At 34.1% G+C, this 23,423-nt stretch overlaps 1 protein-coding gene across 4 annotated transcripts in view; it reads left to right on the forward strand.

The window, feature by feature from the left end:
- The window catches only part of SKIC3 (SKI3 subunit of superkiller complex), an 80,279-nt gene that overhangs the window by 51,677 nt on the left and 5,179 nt on the right, over nucleotides 1-23,423 (forward strand). For all 4 annotated transcript variants that reach the window (XM_087861969.1, XM_045796257.2, XM_045796255.2 and 1 more), the window contains 8 exons: nucleotides 1,384-1,437; nucleotides 1,838-1,949; nucleotides 5,061-5,189; nucleotides 8,306-8,427; nucleotides 10,111-10,269; nucleotides 14,701-14,853; nucleotides 19,769-19,899; nucleotides 22,394-22,517. In XM_087861969.1, coding sequence (XP_087718095.1) covers nucleotides 1,384-1,437; nucleotides 1,838-1,949; nucleotides 5,061-5,189; nucleotides 8,306-8,427; nucleotides 10,111-10,269; nucleotides 14,701-14,853; nucleotides 19,769-19,899; nucleotides 22,394-22,517 — 984 coding nt within the window. The remainder of the gene's footprint in view (nucleotides 1-1,383; nucleotides 1,438-1,837; nucleotides 1,950-5,060; nucleotides 5,190-8,305; nucleotides 8,428-10,110; nucleotides 10,270-14,700; nucleotides 14,854-19,768; nucleotides 19,900-22,393; nucleotides 22,518-23,423) is intronic.

The raw sequence follows: 23,423 nt of genomic DNA on the forward strand, positions 1-23,423 counted from the left end.
TGTTTATAATGTTGCCATTTAAGAAGAATTAACTGTTGTGTTTTTTGAATCCCAAAAGATAGTTTTATCTGAAAGCTCTTTAAAGATAAGAAAATAAGAACTAGAACACTGCTAATGTCTAAAATCTAAAAATATGAATCTCAACATGAAGTCACTGATGTTCTATGAAAGGGGTTATATGTTATATTTTAGTTCATAATAGCTAGATATTTTTAGGGGTCTATAAAATATTTTGTTAATTTCTTTGGTTACTATGTCCTTTCCTAGTTGCTTAATTAGTGGGTAAACATAATGGTAGTAGCTAATATGTTTTGAATACTTACTATGTCTAAGACTTATTACGTCTTAAGTCTGTGTAGGTCTGATTTTATTTGTTATTCCTACTGGTTTTTGCACATGGTAGTTCAAAGAACCTAGAAGAGCATCATTGTTAGATACTAGAATGAAGTACTTATTACGTGCCAGCTATTGTATATATTTTGTCATTTAATCTCAACAACCACATGAAGTAGCTGCAATTCATGTCCATTTTGTAGAGGACACTTGAGACATAGAGAATTAATAACAATAGTGCAAAACCACAGTTAGTATTTGTGGTAATGGGTCATTCCAGATCTAACCCCTGCCCCCTCCCTCTATTCTGCTATGTTTTCTGTTTTCTTTTTAATCCATCTTCTATTTGTTTTATAGTGATATATTTTTAAAGATTATTTTTAGCATTCGTTATATGCTAAATATGATGTGTAAAACATTTCTGATACAATTCCAGTATAAAATTAGGAGAACCGTATACTTCTGAATTAAAATCATTCCCATAATTCACTTTCTTATCCAGGTAAAATATCTAACTGAATTTAAAAATTAAGGATTTCAAATTGACTTTACAAAAACTATGATGTATATATTTTTCTCATTTTTACTTTTGAGTTGATTAGTGAAGCATTGATTTGCTTCAAGGTCCTCTGGCTATTCATTTTACTAGGAACTACAGAAATTTTTAAAACACTATATTTTCATGGAGTAAAACCATGTTAATCCTAAAATAAGTTTGGGATTCTGTTTCTCTTTCAGTCTTTCTTTCACATTCTTTTATTGTTAGGAAATATGTACTTGTGTTTGGTGTAAAATTGTGTAACTTTTGCACCGTTAATGAGTATTTTAAAAGAGCAGAGTTGAAATGATTGTAGTAGAAAAGATTTTTTATAAAAATACTAAACTTAAAAAAAATACTAAACTTGTCTCTTAAAGCAGTAATCATTTGATACTTCAGGAGTTTGGAAGTTGTGACTGTGATAAAACAACTTTTCAAGTAATTTAGTGGAAAGATTTTCATCAGTTTATTTGTGAAAATTTATGCATTTATCTAAATATTTTCTATTATAGGGAGGTTCTGTAGCAGGAAATGTGGCTCATATTTTGGACTCGAATCATGGAAAGGTTAGTTTTCTTCAGTACAAAGGAAATGTCCTGCTTGTTAAATAAAATTATTGATGGGGGCGCCTGGGTGGCTCAGTCGTTAAGCATCTGCCTTCGGCTCAAGGCATGATCCTGGTGTTATGGGATCGAGCCCCACAACAGGCTCCTCCATTGGGAGCCTGCTTCTTCCTCTCCCACTCCCCCTGCTTGTGTTCCCTCTCTCTCTGGCTGTCTCTCTGTCAAATAAATAAATAAATAAAATCTTTAATAAATAAATAAATAAAATTATTGATGAAACAATAAAATAATTTTTCTCCCTAGGTTTAGGAAGTCACATCATACCCGACATAGTCCTATTATTAGTCAATTTGAAAGTCATGGAGCTATAAGGATAATTGGTTAACATTTTTCTTTTATGCAGAAGGCGTTACTGTACACTGCAGTAAATCAGTTAGCTATGGGAAGCAGTTCAGCAGAAACTGAAAACAATATTGCACTGAAGACCATTCAGAAAGCAGCTCTTCTTTCTCCAGGTGAATATAATATAATCCATTTCATTAATTCAGATTCTTTTGGTCTTACATTTGTGGCCTATAGGTAAAAGTTTGCATTTCATGAAATAAGGGAATTTTAAGAAAATATTCTAAGGTTTTGTATTTTATTTGATTATGTTGCTTTTGACTGCTGATAATTAAGATATAATCAATTCTTGAAGCAGGGTGAAAGGAATATGTGCATAAAGATACTTTGTTACTCTTTATTGAAACTCTGAATTGTGTGTTTTCGAGAAGTAGTTTTATTTTTGTTTTCCATCATCTGGTTTCATGAGGTTTACCTATAGCTACTAAATTATTTAATGAACATATTTAGTTATTTTAGTTATTTTTATGGGTATTTAGCTCCTTAAAGAGTGGAGATAAGTCTTCTGGGGTAAATGTTAGAATGTCAAGGTGATCGCCTCACCTGAGTTAGCTCTTCTTTGTGTCTTTGATCACATTGATCACTGAGGAACTACCTATGACCACATAACTATACTTCCATTATCATTGCTAGAGGACTGGAATACCTGTCAGTGTGTATTTTTACATAATGGTATTTTTAATGTGAGATATAGAATTAAATAATTTTTTTTCCTGCAGAGCACTTCAAGCATTTGTTAAATCAGAAAACTTTTGCTTTTGCCTAGGGACTGTTAGGAAGCAAATTGTACAAAGTAAGTCCAGTGTTATCTTCACAATAAATTTAAAGATCCTAACTAAACCGCAAAATATTTAATAATTACACAAACCAACATCTTGTTGTTTTTTGTTTCATTTATGTAATAGAACAATAAGAGACCCTAAACATTTGGATTTGTCTTTGTTATACATTGGATAAGGTTTTGATTTTTAGAGGTTATTTCAAGAAAGTATTAGATAGAATTACTCTCAAGGATTTTCATCATGGATCTAGTATGATAAAAGATCTGTTATCTTTTGATTGCATGAGTGGCATAAACTTTAGAAAGGTGAGATTGCCCAGGCAAGGTCTTCTGTAATGATCTTCTTGTTTTCCCATGTTATCTGGAGAAATACATACTCAAGGAATTAGAGTCATCATATTAAGCTGCTTAAAACAGGGACTGAGTAATGAAGCTGAGTGCCTGTTTGAGACTTGTTTTTGGAGTCCAGTGAAAGTAGATATAATTGTAGTTATGTGTAGTAGCTGTATACCTAATCCTTGTAGATCTTTATCCTTGTAGAACTTGTAGAACTATGTCAAAGTATAGTTTTGATAGATGGTATTCAAAGGATTCTTTTCAGAAATTTAAATATAATCCCAAGAATTTAGAATTAAATAAAAAAATCCAGTTTCTGCTAGGTTAGTGCTTCTGTAATATTAAAAGGTATTTTTAGCAAATTATATTTAAAAACTTTTAGGTTCATAGTATATACATATATTATCACTTGGTTTCTTAGGGAATTTGAGTTGCTGATTATTTATGGAAGAGTTAATGAAAGCAGCAATTCTTTTGAATTGTGACAGAAGAAATTACTGCCATGTAATATCCTTTTCCTCTCTCCTGAAATTAAAACTATACCCTGAGATCCCTGAAGGAGTTCTTCACTTAATCTTAGAAATAAGTTAATATTCAGAAACTGAGTCCACTTCATTTGGAATTTTGGGTATTAGGCCTGATGACACCTGAGCCATCATCTAGTTCACTTGCCTTGTTTTATAGAAAAATGAGTCCTTAAGGGAAAGCTGGCACACATTTAGCTAGGGGCATTGTTAGAACTAAAACCCAGATCTAAGACTTAGTCACGTGTCCTTCATTATACAATAATCAGATCTTAATGAATTCTAAGGAATGGTTCCCATTTCCTTATTCTGGAATTTGATTATATCTTTTGTTATTTAAAATAAGGTAGTCATTGTCTTGGGCAGAAATTATTTTATAATATGGAGATATGCATTTAATTTTTTGTAAAAATTTTTTATCTGCCTAAGACTTCTAATGATTCCTGTACTATTAGCAGTAATACTGATCTTCTATAAGTGAAGTAGATATACATTTCAGGCATTTGATAGGGGATATATATTGGATGGAACAGTTAGATAAGAAAAAATATAAAACTTAAGCTAAAATTTTTGTTTAAATGACTATATTGTTAACTAGCTCCCCTGTGGGATTTTAAAATTATTTGTCTTTTTGTTTGTTTGTTTGGGGGTTTTTTGGGAAGATTTTATTTTTAAGTAATCTCTACACCCAATGTGGGGCTCAGACTCCCAACCTTGAGATCAAGAGTTGCATGCTCTACCAACTGAGCCAGCCAGGGGCCCCAAAATTATTTGTTTTTTTAAGCATAACAGGACTAAGATAGTGATCATGCAAATATTAACCTGTAAAATATGACTTAAAAAAGACCAAAAAATAAAAACTCTTCTAAGTTCTAAATTCTTTTTCACCTTCTTTTCACAACTACCTTTTTTTAAAAGAGGCATCTATATATGCATTATCTTTATTATTACCGCCTCAGTCCACTGCTCCCCCTCTCCTCTGAAGCTGCTGTCAAGGTGTAAAGGAAAGAAGGAAAGATCAAATCAATGAAAGGATATATATAATCCTAGAATTGCTTCACTTGGAATGATAAAATGACTTTCATGCTTGGCTGTTAGAACATAGGTAAATGGAGTTGTCTTGAGCTTTTCCGTTGGCTCGAACTTTTCTTAAAAACTGAGAAATAGTATTATCTTGCTTTTCCTATGACTGAACCTTTAATACAGGGTTTGAGTGATGACCATAAGTGTCTCTTTGAGACTTGCCCTTGGTGTCCAGTGAAAGTGAATATAATTGACTTTTCCACAGTAGCACAGTACTCTAGGCAACTGAGCTAACCAGCCATGGAAGAGCTTAATAGGATATTTTTCATCCCCTGCTGTATTTTGAAAAAAAGGCAAATCTTGAAGGATGAATATAGTAATGTGTCTTCTGAAAAGAAGTATAAATTCATTTCCTTTAAGAAAATGGAGTTTTTCTAGAGATATAACTTATTTTTTTTAATTTAATTTGTTGGTATTTATAAACTGTTAGTCTCATTTTTTATAGTTTCTCAGCAATATGTTGATATTAACAAGCCTTCTAACTACATTCCTCTGTTCAGGTGATCCTGCTGTCTGGGCTGGGCTAATGGCAGCCTGTCATGCTGATGACAAACTGGCTCTAGTGAACAACACTCAGCCAAAGAGAATGGATTTGTACTTGGCACTGTTGTCTGCTGTTTCTGCTTCAAGTAAGTTAAAAAAAAAAAAAAAAAACATTTTATACACAATGAATTCAGGGTAAAGTACTCAGAAGGATATTGCAAAAGGGTGGTGGGCACAATTAGCCCTCCACTAAAGGCTGAATAATCTCATCTGACAAAACAAGCCTTGAAAAGATGAAATCATTTTCTAGAGGCTTAACTGCATACAAAAGAAAGCTCAAGAACGTTACAGGAATACAGAATGTTCAGCATTCAACAAGGTAAAATTTACAATGTCTGGTGTCCAGTTAAAACTTAATAGGCATGCAAAGAGGTAGAAAAGTACTGCCCATAGTGAGATAAATCAATCAATAGAAACAGATCCACAGATGACATGCTAGAAATCTCTTTAAAATGTAATTTACTCTTTAAAGCACATATTATGACAATAGCACAAAGAACAGGAGGAGAAACAGAAATATTCTGTTGTAAAATGTTTATACTGTGAAGTGGTATAATATTACTTAAAGGTAGACTGTGGCAGGTTAAAGATGAATACTTTAAAATGTTAAGTAGATACTAAATAAAGTTATAGCTAATAAGCCACCAGGTAGATACAAGGAAATCATAAAAAATAATTCAAAGAAGAGGAAAAAGGAACAAAGACTTAGATAAGACAGATAGAAAACAAGTAACACATTAGAGTTAAACCCAACCATATCAATAGTCAAGTTAAATGGTCTAAACACCCCAGTTAAAAGACAGAAACTGTCAGATTGAATAAAAAAGCAAGAGCCAACTATACACTTCCTAAAAGAAACAGATGAAATATAAATTTATATTTAAAGACAAAAATAGCCTAAAAAGTAAAAGGTTGGAAGAAGACATACCATGCCAACACTAATCAAAAGAAAGTTGGAATGGCAATACTAATTTCAGACAAATTGGATTTCAGAGCAAAGGATATTGCCAGTGATAAGGAAGGTCATTTCAATGGAACCGGTTCATCAAGAGGACATAATAGTGCTAAGCATTTAGGCACTAAGTAGCAGATCTTCAAAACATATAAAATCTGCATTGTATTTTACAATCAAATAGGTAGAAAAAAACTTGTGAAAAAAATGTATGAAGCAAAAACTTACAGAATTGAAAGGAGAGACAGACAAATCCACAATTACGTAGTTAGAGGTTCAGTACTCTTTGGTAATTGACAAAACAATTGAACTAAAAAGTCGGTAAAGATATAATAAAGACTTGAACAACACTGTCAACTAAATTGACCTAATTGACACTTACGGAGTACTTCTAATAATAGCATTGTCAAGTGCACACAGAACATCTACCTACCTATCTTATGGCCCATAAAAAATTCTAAGTAAATTTAAAAGACTTCAAATCATATATAAAGCGTATTGTCTTAATGCAATAGAATTAAGTTAAAAACCAGTAACAGAAAAATATCTGGAAAATTCGCAAATATTTAAAAACTAAATAACATACTTCTAAATAATCCAGTTTAAAGAATAAGCCAAAAGGGAAGTTAGAAAACATTTGAACCATTTGAATGAGAAGGAAAAAAACATTTCGGAGTTCTACAATGTAGAACAATGTAGACATTAGGAAATAAGGAAGCCTTCAAATCAGTGATCTCAGCTTCTCTGTAAGAACAAGAAAAAGGAAGAGGAACTTATACTCAAAGTAAGCAGAAGAAAAGAAGTAATAAATAGTAACGATCAGTGAAATAGGAAACAGAAAATCAACAAAATTGAAAACTAGTTTTTTGAGAAGATCCACAGAAGTTGATAAGCCTCTAGCCAGACATCAGGAATGAAAGAGGGTATGTCACTATAGCTATTTAAAGGCTAATCAGAGGACTTTGTGAGCAAGTTGACACCATTAAATTTGGCAATTTAGATGAAATAGACAAATTCCTTAAAAGACACAAAGCTCACTTAAGAAGAAATAAATAAACTGAACAGCTTTGTATCTGTTAAAGACACTGAAGTTATAGTTAAAAATCTTCCCACAAGGGGCGCCTGGGTGGCACAGCGGTTAAGCGTCTGCCTTCGGCTCAGGGCGTGATCCCGGCATTATGGGATCGAGCCCCACATCAGGCTCTTCCGCTATGAGCCTGCTTCTTCCTCTCCCACTCCCCCTGCTTGTGTTCCCTCTCTCGCTGGCTGTCTCTATCTCTGTCAAATAAATAAATAAAATTAAAAAAAAAAAAAATCTTCCCACAAAGTAAACTCCAGGACCAGATGGCTTCATTGATGAATTCTCCCAAACATTTAAGGAAGAAATAATACCAGTTCTATATAAACCCTTCCCGAAAATAGAAAAGTTGGTGGTTCTTCCTCTGTGTGGCCAGCATTACCCTGTCACCAAAAGCAGGCAAAGACTTTAACAAGAATACTACAAATGCAGGAATTCATAATAAACTGTAGCAATTCAAATCCAACAACGCATAAAAAAGATAACAATATATCATGATCAAGTGGGGTTTATCCTAGGAATATAGTCCTTTACATTGGAAATGTAATTTACCATGTTTATAGTTGTAAAAGTGCTAGACAAAGGGTCTCTACTTTATGATTCCATTTATGTGAAATTTGAGAGAATGCAAACTGATCCATTGTGTCTGAAAATAATTAGCGGTTGCCTGTAGACAGACAGTAAGAGGAGAGGTATGTGGGGGGCAGAAGTGATTACAAAGGGGTAGGGCGAAACTGTTTATGATGATGCATATGTTGATTATCTTGATTGTAGTGATGGTTCATAGATATATGCTCGTGTCAAAAGTCTTCGGATTGTACAGTTTGAATATGTGCATATGTGCAATTTATCATATATCAGTTATAGCACAGTAAATATTTAATTTTTTCAGTGAATTATTTTTAGTTTTACTGTAGATAAAGTGATTTTTTTATGTAAATCACAGGTCTATAAAGTTTTAAGTTATTTGTCCACAAATATTCCTACCATGAAACTTTTCAGAAACCTGGCATGTATTAAGATAGTCTATGGTATTCCTGTAATACATGTAAGTTTTAAAAATTATATATGCCTGTTAAGTCTAATTGTAATACTTCTTTAGCAACTAATTACTCCTCTGAGAACATGTTATAAATTGCAGAAGAAAGTAACACTGACATTTTTGTTAACAGTTAAAGACAAAGAATTCCTTAAGGATTATAACCAATCTCTTGAAAAGTGGTCTCTCTCCCAAGCTGTCACTGGTCTAATAGACACAGGAAGAATATCTGAAGCTGAAGCCCTCTGCACAAAGGTATTATTATGAAATGGAGCATTGAGATTTAGGGATTCTTATCTTACTTAGAAGATAACATTAAACATGGAATGCATGTTATTTAAAGGACATGTGGTGGTGGTGATGATAGTGATGATGATGATGACACCACCCAACATTTACTAGTACTTCCTGTAAGCCAGTCAGTACATTTAGCAATTTGTATTTGAACTTCACAAGAATATATGACATAAATACTTACTATTATTCCCTTTTTATAAGTGGATAAGCTAAGCCTTAGAGAAGGTAAGTAATTTACACTAGAGTTCACAGCTAGAAAATGATAGAGTTGCCATTTGAACTCACATTTTGTCTGACTCTAGGACTCAGGGACTTCATAGGTCTTTGTTGGGGGGTACCGTTATAGACGACGTCTTTTCCTTTGATTTCTGCTTACTGCCTTCAGAATGGTATATTTTCTGGCATCTCTGTATTTTTCTAAAGCCCTGAACCATAGAAAGACAATGAGGAGTAAGTGGGTGAGTGAAGCTACCTTTTGCATACCTGGATTATACGCTTTGTGCGTAAATCCTTAGCACCTTGCCTAACACATAGTAGGGGCTCAATAAATATGTATTGAATGAGTGAATCAGTTTCATAAACCTACTCAGAAATAATTGAAAGAATAATACGAGTTTTAAACATCACTTTTTCTGAAAACATCTTTTTTCATAAATACTTACCAGATTGAGATTGTATTTTCTTTCTAGAAATTTTTTGGGGGGGCAGGAGGGCAGGCAGAGATGAATTTTACAGAGAAAGAAGAATGGGTCTTCGAAGATACCTTTGGTGTTTGAATTCTCTGAAAAGCAGAATAATAAATTTTCTCTTTTATTGAAGAATTCCATCTAAATTCAGGACAGATTAGTATTATGCAGTGAGTGTTTAATAAGCAACTGACAGTTGCCACGCTCTCTCTGACAGAATAAGAGATAGTTTTATGAATCTTATTATTTTTTTGTTCCAATCTCTTAGAAGAAAGCAATCACATATATTTAAGACTATGACTTAATTTAAAAAATAAAGAAGTATATTTTTGAGGGACAAGCAATAAAGAAGGAAATGTTTAAAACAGTGGAAGACTTGTTTAGAGAAGTTTCTTAAATTTCATATATATAGGGAAGGAGGTACATATATATATATATGATTCTATGTGTGTGCTTGTGTATAAATAATGGCTTAGGGAAATGGGTATATGAGTCATTTCTCTTACAGTGTTTAGTAAGTCTATGCCTAGAGAAGGACATCTAATGAATATCTTTGTGAAGAGATTGAAAAAGGAAAAAAAAAGCTATAGCTCTTCTTATCTAGTTTCTTCCAATAAGGAATAGTGTTAGCCTTCACTATTCATTTTATGTATTTTTAATTCACTTATTTACATTCAGAACTTAAGTTTTTCAGGATATCACCTAAGAATAAAACAAATCAAAAGACAAACTAAATCTAAAATAAATGACTTAAAAACTACAGTAATAGCATTATCAGTTTTAATTTAAATGTGAAGTTTGATATTCTTAAGATGTTCATTGTTTTATTTATTTTACTTTTGCAGTTCTTAATTTTTTTCAGATTTTTTTTTTTTCCAACATGGAGAATAGCTTAATTGCCACTTAACATTCAAGAATCTATCTGATGTATTTCTATTTGGGGTTTAAATTTTAGAATTTAAAAAGTAACCCTGATCAGCCAGCTGTTATCTTACTTTTGAGACAAGTTCAGTGTAAACCACTCCTGGAGTCACAAAGCCCTCTCCCAGACGCTGTACTTGAAGAGCTGCAAAAAGCAGTCATGTCCAACTCCGCCTCTGTTCCAGCGTGGCAGGTAAATTTTCTCCTCTCATACGTGAGTCCTGAATTAGAATGCTGCATGATACTGGATGAAAGCAGGGGTTAAGCTCCATTTTGTTGTGTTGCCTTTAAACTCACCGTATATCATTTTCAAGATTTAGAGTATGCTGTATTGTGATTAGGAAGACTAAGGAAGTTTAATACTAATTTAGGATCTGCTGCTACCGTGCTTCAAAGCTTTTTAAATTGTTGATTATAAATTTCCTCGATTTAAAACAATGTTGAGAATACTGTCTTTTACATGGTGTTGATGTAAGAGAGCTAAAGAAGTGTTTCGAACATTTTGTCATGATGTTAACTCTACGTTTAGAGAGAATCATTGTAGTTTTTCTTTAGCTACAATGTAGGTAACGCATGGATTTTGATGATTACTTAATGTTTTTTGAAACAGTTATGGATACCTGAGTCAACAGAATGTCCTTTTAACCGGCTCTGGTTATCTACAATGACAAACACATAATGATCACCATGTACTTTATTCTTATTGATGTTAAAACACAGAAAAACATGTAATTACTGTATTCAGTTTACTACAGTTTCCACTGTGCTCCAGAGAAAGTTATCAAAGGGGCTTTTTGATGTCGATTTTACAGAAGCTTATTTTACTATAATTTGTTCTTCATTTTGATCTTTCATTAAAATAACTTTTTGAAGTTCCTGCTTAAAAAGATTATCTAAAGGCATAAAGTAGTTTGATTATGTAAGCTAAGTCTGCTTTTTACCCTAATCATTGGAGGAAGATGGTGCTTTTTTTCCCTCTCTTCAAGTTTGCCATATGAGAGTTAAGATAATATAATTCTGAGGTCAAATGGATACTGATGATTTCATCATCAAGAGGAAAATACCTTGTCAAACTAAAAGGGAAAAATTAAAAGATAAACTATATAGGAAGTAGAATCTTAAGAGATAATGTGTGTTTTCTTTTATATTATGATATAATCCACAAAGGATAGAGTATAAAAATCTTAAAAGTACCCCTCATTACGTTTTTACTAACATACACACCTGTTTAGCTGCCACTTATATGAAGATACAGAACATTTCCAGTAACCTAGTTGCCTCCCCATGCCTCTCTCTGATTTCCCCCTATTTCACATAAAAAGGAGAAGCACTATTCTGACTTCTGTCACTTCTGTCTAGTTTTCCTGTTTTTGAACATCTCGTGAACAGACTATTCTTTTGTATCTGGTTACTTTCATTCAGTGTCATGTGTGAGACTCATTTTGTTGTTTCAACAAACTCATGTTTGTTGTAGGCATAGTTTTTCCATTTCATCGTACGAATATACACTTGATGGACATTTGGATTATTTCCAGGTTTTGGCTATCCTGAGTAATGCTGCTACGTCTGCCCTTACCTGTGCCTTTCAGTGGGTGATAAGGGATATGTGTATTTACTCTGGTAGATCCTGTCAAACAGTCTTCTAAAATGGTTGTCCATTTGATGTTCCCACCAGCAAATGTTGAGCATTCCAACTGCTGATATTGCTAGATGTGATTAATAGTTCCCTTTTCGGTAGGTGGGTAATAGTATCCTGTGGTAGTTTTAACTTGAATTTACCTGACTGATGATGTTGAGCCAGTTTTCATATGCTTACTGAACCTTTGGATGTCCTCTTTATAAAGTGCCTTTTCTTTTGTTTTTCGTGGGCTGTTTTTTTTTTTTTTTAATTGATTTTTGGAATTCATTGTATTTTCTGGATTGAAGCGCATTTTGGGTATTTGTATTGCACATATTTTCTCACGTCTGTACCTTGGCTTAGCATTCTGTTAATATTATTTTTTGATGAATAGTTCTTAATTTTAATGAAATCTAACTTACCATTTTTTGATAGTTAATGCTTTATTGAAATGTTCTATTTAAGAATGCTTTGCTTACTTTAAGCTCCTGAAGATATTTTTTTGTTTTCCTTTAGAAATTTTTGTTTTACATTTCACATGTTAGGTATATGATCCATCCAGGATTAATTTTTGTTAGTGTTGTAGGATCAAAGTTCATTCCTTTCTTATGTGTATCATAAGATAGACATATCTTATGGATATGTCTATCCATAGATATGGATATGGACAAAAACATTGTCCCAGCATCATTCCTTGAAAAGACTATTCTGTACCCACTGAACTGTAGTGATGCTTTTGTCATAAATCAGGTGACTGTATCCATAGGTCTCATAGGGCTCCTTCTTTTCCATTATCTATTTGTTTATTCTTGCTTATAGCTTTATAATTAGTTTTTATGTGTGGAGGTGATATTAAGACCTCCAACTTCTTTTGTTCTCCTTCAAGTGTCTAAAGTCATTTTAGGTTTTTTGCAATTGCATATAAATTGTCAATTACCCTGCCTCCTTCCCCCACAAACAAAAGCCCCGCTAGGATTTTGATTGGAATTACATGAATCTGTAGTCTAATTTGGGGAGGACTGATAAAGTAATACCACTGAATTTCTCTATCCACAAATGTGGTATTTTCCTCAAATTATTTAGGTTCTAAATTTCTCTCAGTCGTGTTTTACAATTTTCATTGTAGAGGTCTTTTACATTTTTTTGTGTTAAATTTATAAGTAGGTGGTTGATATTTTTTGTTGGATTACAGATGGTATTTTTTTCTTGTATGTTAGCTTTAAACACTTAGAAATGCAGTTGATATTTATATGTTGACCCTCAACAACCTTGCTGAATTCACTTATTTTTTTAAACGATTTTAGGTTTTCTGTATACACAATTATGTCATTTGTAAATAATAAAGTTTTACTTTCTCTTTCCAATATTTGTATATTGATTTTTTTTCTTGCCTCATTGCACTGTTTATAACCTTGAATACACATGTTAAATAGAAGTGGTGGTAAGACAAGTGAACGTTCTTTTTCTTATTCTCAACCTAACGTAGAAAGCATTTACTATTTCATAATTACATATGATTTTTGTTGTAGGTTTTATCATATTATATATATATAGGATATATCATTTATCATATCATGTTCATGATATACCCTCTTTGTAATGTTTGGAAAATCTGTAATGTTTTTCCCTTTTTCATTCTTATATTGGTAATTGTGTTTTCTAAATTTTTTCTTGATAATAGCAGTTTTATTAACTTTTCAAAGAACCAGCTTTTTGTTTTGTTTTTCTTCATTATACTTTATTTACATGTTATTGATTTCTTTTCTATATTATTTTTGCTTTCTTTGGATTTAGATTTTCTTTTCCCTAGTTTCTTCAGATAGAAACTTACAGCATAGATTTTCCATCTTTCTCCAATATATGCATCCCCCAAGATTTTATGTAGTGCTTTCATTGGCATTCATTTGAAAATGTTTTCTAATTTCCATTGGGATTTCTTCTTTGATCCATGTGAGTTTTTTCTTTTTGCTTTTTCATTTTTGGGGGGTGGGGGTTTTTTCTGTTTGTTTTTTTGAGAGAGAGAGTGTTAGAATGAGAGCGAATGGGGTCGGGGAGGGGTGCAGGGGAATCTTTAGCGCAACCCTGAGATTATGACTTGAGCTGAAATCAAGAGTCAGACACTTAACTGACTGAGCCACCCAGGTGTCCCGATCCGTGTTTTTTTCTGAAGCATGTGGTAAAATTTCTCATATGGGAGAGGAGGATTTTTTTCAGTTATCTGTTACTGATTTTCAGTTTAATTTCACTTAATCGGAGTAGACTGTATAATTTCAGTTCTCTGAAATGTGACCCAGTATATGGTCAGATTTAGAAGATGTTGCATATACGTTTTCACTGAATATGTGTACTGCAGTTACTGAGTATAGTTTTCTAAATGTATCATTTAAGTCAAGTTGATTAATTGTTTAAATCTTCTATATCCTTATTGAGTCTTTTGTCTGTTTCTTTACCATTAATGAGATAGGTGTGTTAAAATCTCCAACTTTGATTCTGCATTTGAGTAGTTTTTTCCCTTTCATTTCTGTGAACTTTTGCTTCATTAATTCTGTGTCTATATTAGGTGAATACAAATGTGGGAGTGTTATATCTTCCAATTAATTGATTCTTATAATTATGAAACAGTTCCTTTTATTTCTTCATATTTCTTGTCTTCACGTCTACTTTGTTGGAGGTTAATACAGCTATACAAACTTCTTTTTGAGCAGTATTTACATGATATATCTGATTTTACATTCCATTTTGACTTTGTTCCTGACTTCCCATCATGGAAGACTCTTTAAAAAGACTTTGAAGTGGTGTGGCTAGTAAGCTATTGCTGATAAAATGGGCAGAATGTCTACTCCTTTCTTAACCTATGATTTTTGGATGTTGGGGGGCACAAAAACTTACCAATAATTAAATTAAAAATTTAAGTTCATCGAAGTTTATTGAATTTATTGGAAGTAGAGTGCCACACTATGTACTAAATTTAAATTCTTTCGGTTCTGTTCTCTTTCTGTTCCTCAGTGGCTGGCATACATATATCAGTCCCAAGGAATGATGGGTGCTGCAGAGATGTGTTATAGAAAGAGTCTACAAGTAGCATCCCAACAGGGCAGTTGGAGTGGGAAGCTGTCGAGTCTGTTGAGACTAGCTCTCCTTGCTTTAAAAGCCTACATGGTAAGATCATATTATAATTATGATGATGAAAAAACTGATTCTTTTATTTTTCTTTAAGATGACAATGCTTTCTGTTGAGTTCTTGTTGTTTCTTCACCTTCTTGTGTGGCCTCCTCATAGACTTTGTATTTGGGCTTTTGATGGAAATAAGAGTAATGTAAATCCATAGATTCCAGCAGAACATTGTCATTGTTTGGGGAAGAAAAAAACAAAGATTACAATTTAAAAGTTGAATTATGACAGAATATACATATTTGTTTCCTGTTTATAAGTTAGAATTAACCCAGGTACTCATCTGTGACAAAGGTGCCAGTGATTTAACATTTCAGTCATTTCTCAGTTAAATTTGACATTCTATAAGAAGGACTTATAATAATTTTTTGTTTGACACCTGTTTTTTGATACAAGGTTAGATATATTAATCTAGAAGTCTTCAGTACTAGCATGGAAAACTCTAAAATAAATGTTTAAGTGTGTGTGTGCTTTGGGGGGCAAACTGCCGAACAGTGTATATGATATTCTATTTGAGGGTATGTGTGTTTGATACATGTTTTTTTCAAAGATTTTATTTATTTGTCAGAGAGAGAGAGAGTGAGCAGGGTGGAGGGGCAGAGGGAGAGGGAGAAGCAGGCTCCCGCTGAGCAAGGAGCCCAGTGCAGAACTCCATCCCAGGACCCTGGGACCATGACCTGAGCCAGGAGCAGACGCCTAACCAAATGAGCCACCCAGCCATCCCAGTGATACATGTATTTGAGAAAATATATGTCTAAATGTATTGTGTTTGTGTGCACATGCTTATGGGTACATAGATAAAAAAAGAAAGTTAATGACAGTTTGGAAAATAGCACAGGGTCTTTAAAGAAATGATAGAGAAGAAGTTTTCATTTTATATCTTTTGATAGTGTTTGAATTTTTTATCATATGCATGTGGCTTCTGTAATTAAGAGATAAACTGTCATTCTGTGTTTTATATGATTAGAAGAAATTGTCCTAGGTAGGCCTGAATTAATTCATGCTTTTGCCATAGTAATCCATTGCCAATGTTATTTTCTTGATTCAACTAAGCTTTCTGACAAAGATATTTAAGGATTAGGAAATTTTTTCAGCTGTGGTGCTATCACTATAGAACACATTTAAGAGCTCCTTAGGTCAGGGGCCCTGTTTTGGTCATCTTTGCATCCTTGCTTTACCACTCTGCCCCGTACATAGGAGCTCTGCAATAAATGGTTTTTCAGTGAATGTATAAATAATAATAGTTGTCAAATTTTTGGTGATTTGAGTGAAAAGAAATGATGGTTAATGGTAATTGTAGGCCATCAAATGTTTTGTTTTGTTTTGTGTGCCCCATATTTATGTTTAACAAATGTCTTTGAGACATTGATGGCTGGGGAGCTATGGAAGCTACACATAGTACCTTTTGGTCTCTTGAATATGTGTACTGGAGTTGATACCCGTGTAGTCTAACTTATTATTTGTTAGTTGATAAATATTTTTATTTGGTGGTATGTATTTTATCTGTTCTAATGTTTGGAAATTAAATCTGACCTGGAATAAAACAATAGCGATAACAATAGCAAACATATGGTGCTTAGCCTGTGCTACTGTTAACAGAACTTTACACATATTAACTTATTTCATATTCACGGTAATCCTGTTTTACAGTGAGGAAATTAGCTTGCAGTTTAGTAATACCCATATGTACCCCATCTCCTCCCATCAGCCACTACAGCCAAATAATATTCTCTCTAGTTCCTTTGGTTCTGGTTCTACCATGTATTCCCCGTGAAAACTTCAGCCAATTAAGCTGTTTAGAGCCTTTTTTTTTTCCTGTAGGAGTAGAGATAATACTACTACTTTGCCTTGTTACAGGGTTGAATATCAAATGAAATAACATTTACAAATGCCTTTGTAAACCTTCAAACACTGTTCACGTCTAATTTGTTCTTATTGTAACATTTGACACCCAGCAGTTTTTGTAGAAGAATATGAGATGCCACGTTTCTGTGGTAAACAGCTGGCAGTGTACAGAAGATGAGTATGGTAAAGTTACACTTTTATGAGAGGCTCCTGTATGTGTGGTAATATAGGACTAGGATATTAAACTGAGAGGTTCAGCTAAGATATTAAATACTAGATTTCAGAGATAATAGATTCCAAAGTGAAATACAAGTCAAGGTACAGACTTCCAAAGTGAGTAGAAACCTAACCCGTAAGGAAGCTATAAAAGGATTAGAAGTTGGAGAAGGATTATGCAGAAGTTTTTTTGGAGAGAGCTGTTCTGTTTCTCCCCCATCTGTATGGCACATTTCCACACACAGATGCCCACAAATGTGAGGAAGGGAGAAAGTGTGTATTTTTTGCTCTTAGTCTGTACACAATTGGGCTTCATCCTCCAAGGTAACTGATTATGGGATAAACAGATGAAGAGTGAGTTAATTAATTAATTAATTTAAAAAAAGAATCTGTCTGAATTCTGTCAGAGAAAGGGAGGTTTTGCTGTGTGGCCTCTGAGGTCCTGGAGGCACATGTCTAGAAGCATATAGACAGGTATGACATAACCTCAGGAGCTTGTGGCTCTCCACCTGCTGTGTTAGGATAGAGGAAAAGAGGTGTTTGGAAAGTGAGCACATGCCCTGGCAGGGAGTGGTCTGCAGTGGGTGAATCCCAAAGGTGGGTAAGAGTGTATGCTTGGGTACAACATGGAGGGAGTGAAGGAGAGTTGCTGTGACATGGGTTTGGCAGCACTCCTAGAGTTTGTCGGAATGAGCGGGGCCAGTGCGTAAATGGATTGGCATAGGAGGTATCTTAGATCCTATCCAGTAGGGCCTCCTAGAGGAGTGATGGGATCTCGGCAAAAAGGAAACTACAGGTTTCCAGGTTGCTTAGAGGATGTGGAGAGTAAGTGAAACAGAGTACATTTGTCCAGGTTAGTGGAACTACAGATGAGTAGGACTGCTTCACAGGCATGCATTCGATGCAGTTGCTCAGGGCTCCTCACTTGGTTTAATGCTCTCCAGCATCTTGAAATTCTTAATTATTTTTGAACAAAGGGCCATGCATTTTTATTTTACATTCGGCTCCACAGATTACATAGCTGGTCCTGCAGATAAGAGACTACCCATGAAATTGGGAGTCTCTGATAAAGCCAGGAAAGCCTGAATGAGAAAAAGAGATTGAAATATCAGGCCTAGAGAGCAAGGCATCCTCGTACAGTGGCAGCAGTCAAACACAGACTTCTGGCATTTCAGTAGCTGTCTGAAAGTACAGTTAGCAAGGAAAGGTGAAGGTTGGGACGAGGAGCAAGCCATCTGCTGCTATCCGTAACCAGACCCCATCTGGGAGCTGTGGTGGGGCAGGATGCAAATACTACCTTTGAGTGAAGATTGAAGTATTGAAAGGAAGAAGATATTCTAATTAAGATTGTGATGACTCTAAGAAAAATAAGTATCAGAATCGTGGAGCCTACTGTAATATACATCCAGGGACAGAGGAAAAGTACTTCTTCATATAATAAATTTTAAAGACACAGTGGAAGACAAAAATGTGCATTCTGTTGTTTAATATACCAGGTACATAGAGACACTTTTTCCTTATATAATAATCTTTGAGCTAACTTTATAGAATATTTTATATGAGAGTACATCATAAAAGCAACCAGTGAGAGTTCTGTGCTCTTGGTTTTTAAAAATATTATTGGGAATGAGGCACCTGGATGGCTCAGTTGGTTGAGTGTCCGACTCTTGGTTTTGGCTCTGGTCATGATCTTGGTATCACGAGATGGAGCCCTGTGTTGGGCTCTGCGCTTAGCGCAGAGTCTGCTTAACATTCTTTTCCCATCTCTCTCCCTCTGCTCCCCCCCTAAAATAAATAAATTAATTAAATCTTTTAAAAAAATAATATGAAAAATAAAAATATATTAGGAATAGTTTTATTACTTTTGAGCTTTGCCTTATTTTCTTTGCCAAATGTACCCAAGGTCTCATTGCTTCCATCTTTATAGAAGATGCCTTACAATTTATTTTCAAATTTATTATCTTTATAGCTTCCTCTTTCTTGATTACACACATTATTGCCTGTACTGCACTCAGTTTATTGCTCTAACATTCTTTTTTATAATTTAGTGTTTGAAATGGACTAGGTATTAACTCATCCTATTGACTTTATTAAAATGTGTACTCTAGATACCTGTAAATATGAAATCTTAGTTTTTAGTGAAAGTTTGAAGTTTTTAATGAAAGATTTTAAGTGCATTTTTCTTCTAACGGAATTCAGCAGACTGTTCACCATTTTATCTTCACTTTATTGTTTCTTAGGAACATACTTATCTGTTATTTCTGAGTCAGTACATGTTGTAAGAAACTAAAGCTTGCAACATAAGTGATGTATAGGTACCTTCACATTTTCCTTATAAAGTAGAATTCTTTAAAAAGTTCTCAGTATTGATGAGTTTGATTGATCTGCTTTGTACCTTTTTTCTGTTTTGGGATTTTATTAAAATATTTAATTTCAGCCCTCTCTCTCTCCTTCGATAATTTTTGAAATGTGGGAATTTATCACTACCAATTAAAGAGTCATGTTAAATTGAGTTGTGTATATTTGGTAGATCCCAGGAGCTTAGTGACTCGTAGAGTTCATACACCTATATAGTAGAATAGTGCATTTTCTTTTAAGAAATATTTTAGTGTTTTTTAAGTAATATTCCTCTTTGAAACCTTTCTTTTTTCCGGTCTGCCCTGTTCTGTAGCTTTTTAAGGGCAGGAATCAGATTGTAATCATTCTGTAGAACAGTGGCCTCTGTAGCATTTACAAGGTGACTTGGACAAGTAGGCACTTAATAAAATGAGAGTTGAATTTCATTCTTTTAAGGTAAACATGTTGAAAGCCTCAATTTAATATCTGTCTTATATTTTTACAGGCTAATATTTCCAATGATCACTGGTCATCTTTGGTTCAAGAAGCTACAACTGAGGCCTTGAAACTTTGCTTTTGTCCATTGGCTGTCTTTTTACAAGCTTTGTTACAATTCAACCGCAAAATGGGGGCAAGGTATGAAGAATTCTTGTTGCCTTTTTTTTTTCTTGGAAATGTTTCTTCACTTTCAGTCCCTCAAGGAAACAAAGATTTAGAGTTAGCGTAACAAACTTGGTGTTATTCATTTATCTGTTAACTACTTTGGAAAGGCTGTTGAAGTAACCAAGTAAGGAAGAAAATAGTCTTACATTTGTTTTACAAAAAATAATTTGGTACACAGATATAGAATATGAGAGTTTGGGCATGACAGCATTTCAAGTGAAGAAGGGCTTGGAGATTTGCTGTCTCTGGATGCACCAACAGTATAATGTGGATTCTAGAAACAAAATAAAAAATACTGAAGTTCAAGGCTAGATTGAATTAAGTTTATGCAAGGTACTAAGCTATGAAAAAAAGTAATGAATATTGAGAAGACAGAAATATGTTTATAAATAATGAGGTTTTTATATCTAGAAAAACCCAAAGCTTCTGAGATTAAAATATACAAATTTTAGTGATCTTTTTTTTGGAGGATGGGGACGGGGTCAGAAATAAATTTGAAAAAAATTACTTAAAGATCATGTGGATGAAAAACCAAGCAAGAATATTTTAAAATTCTGAGAATAATATCTAGCTTTAATGGATATTACACATAATACAGAGCAACTGTAAGTAAAACAGTGGTTTAGGAGCATTATGTTACTGCAACACGATAGACATTGTAGACAAAGAGCTTAATATAAATAGGTTGCAAAGGTCACATCAGCATCTCAAAATAGGAGTGAAGGAAGGATTAAGGCTATGACTAATCAGCAATTCCAGCACCATTTATTATTTATTTACTTTTGGTCAGTTTTTTGTATGGCTAATTTGACCAAGAAATGTTTTAGGCTATAATTTATCCTTCCTAATGAACTTTCTCCTGCAGCTCAGTGTGGGTGACTTAGTGGGCCTTAACCTCTACCTCCCTGTAATCTGTTAATACCTCCTATAATTTTTATCCCCACCAAAAATCATCCCAAGTCAACATACACACAAAGAAAAAAACTGTACTTACTATGTGATTCGTATGTAGAAACATCTTCAAGACAAGTTCTTTAGTTTCTGCTTTAAACCAATTACTATTTTTTAAATTAATATATTTTTATTTTTTATTGTATTATATTAGTCGCCATACAGTACTTCATTAGTTTTTGATGTGGTATTCAATGATTCATTATTTGTGTATAACACCCAGTGCTCCATGCAATACGTGCCCTCCTTAATACCCATCACCAGGCTAACCCATCCCCCCACCACCCCACACTCTGAAACCCTCAGTTGTTCCCCAGAGTCCACAGTCTCTCATGGTTCATCTCCTCCTCTAATCTCCCCCCCTCCAGTTTTCCCTTCCTTCTCCTAATATCCTCCATGCTATTCCTTATGTTCCACATATGAGTGAAACCATATGATAATTGTCTTTCTCTGTTTGACTTATTTCACTTAGCGTAATCCCCTCCAGTTCCATCCATGTCAATGCAAATGGTGGGTATTCATCCTTCCTGATGGCTGAGTAATATTCCATTGTATGTATGAACTACATCTTCTTTATCCATTCATCTGTTGAAGGGCATCTTGGCTCCTTCCACAGTTTGGCTATTGTAGACATTGCTGCTATGAACATTGGGGTGCAGGTGCCCCTTCGGATCACTACATCTGTATCTTTGGGGTAAATACCCAGTAGTGCAATTGCTGGGTCATACGGTAGCTCTATTTTTAACTTTTTGAGGAACCTCCATACTGTTTTCCAGAGTGGCTGTACCAGCTTGCATTCCCACCAACAGGGTAAGAGGGTTCCCCTTTCTCCACATCCTCTCCAACATTTATTGTTTCCTGTCTTGTTAATTTTTGCCATTCAGACCAATTCCTATTTATAAGATCCTCTTATTCAGGACTTTTGAAGTTACCACAATTTGTGTTGTATCTATTAGTACGGAAGTCTCTGGAGTCATAGATGTTAGTAAATAAGGAAAGAAAAACTTAGAACACAATTGCAAATCAGCGTTTTATTACATGGGTTTACATATTGTACACGTCCGTTAAAGCGTATACTAAAAAGCCTAATATTATACACTTTGACTCTGGTGTAGATTATCTTTTTATTGTTTATGGATTTGTTTTCAGTCTGTTTTCAAAAAGGATTAGAGCTACATAGAGCATTCAGAAGTGCTCATGAAATAGGAGCCTTTCTCCTCTATTTGGAATGAGCCTTAATTTACTAATTGCAAAACGAGAATAGTGACAGCAACCTGACCTTACAAGGTTGCGAATATTAAATGTGACCATATGTGTAAAATACTTAGCATAGTACCCAACACATAATAAACACTTAATAATTGTTAGCCATTATTATTACCTTTATTCTATTTCATGAAAGTATCAGTACCACGTGTGTGCAAAAGAATGAGAAAGATAATGTGTGTGAGACTAGTATATGAAATATCTTATGTTAATTTAGATGCTTTGGACTAAATGTAAGTATCCTTTTCAGAGAGACACGGCGACTTTTGGAAAGAGTGGTGTATCAGCCTGGGTATCCCAAGTCTATTGTATCAACTGCACGTTGGTATCTGCTGAGACACTTACATGCCAAAAATGACTACGAGCTTATTGATGTAAGGCACTGGTTTTATTTACAATATTTCATTTTGGATCTTTGTTGGAGGAGGGATGAGGGTTGCCGTCCTGTGCATTATAGGGTATCTAGCAGCATTCCTAACTACCCTAAGCACCGGGTGCCAGTGGCACTGTCCTCCTCCCTCCACCCAGCTTGTGACAACCAAAAATGTTTTAGACATCTCAGATGACACCAGTTATTGCCCCTCGTTGAGAACCACTGATTTAACCTGTAGGAAGTACATTCTCATAATGTGATATGTGGAATAAAATAGTTAGACAAAGGTGCTAGGTGCTGGTTGTGGTATTTTTCTATGACCATTGCACTGGAGGCAAATATGTAGGATAGGTTTGGAAGTAGCAGGATTTAATGGGATCTTGATATTATCTTTGGAAATATTATTTTACTTGTCTCTTCTGTAAGATGCATGTGACAGTTTCTGCTCCTCATGGGATAGCTCTGGTATCTACACAAACATATATGTATGCGTATCTAAAATTCTTTTTAAAAAGGTAGAGTATATAAAACATATAGGCTAAGATTCTCTTAACTTGAGCTTACAATTTACAAAATACAATGAATGTTAATGAGAAGCTTTTTAAATATCTAAAGCATTTGAAGTATTGTTTGCCTTTCAGTGAAACTTACAATATTTAAGAAATATTAACAAAAACAATGCTTGAAGAAAGGGATTTTAATTAACATATTGCAAACCAAAAAGAACTTCTGTGACTGTTGTAGACAGTTCTCCATGCTTTTCTTGCATTTCTAAGCATCCTGTGAGCAGATGGCCTGACTGCTCTTTGTTCCAGACTGTCTTTTCAAGGATGTTTTTATAGGGAGCCTTGGAAGACAGACGCAAGTGTCTCCCTCCAGAGCAAAGGGTAGGCCCATTATAAAAGAT

This window comes from Ursus americanus, chromosome 5, assembly GCF_024610735.1.
Source record: "Ursus americanus isolate L20-20 chromosome 5, mUrsAme1.1.p, whole genome shotgun sequence".
In the NCBI taxonomy this organism is placed as follows: Eukaryota; Metazoa; Chordata; class Mammalia; order Carnivora; family Ursidae; genus Ursus; species Ursus americanus.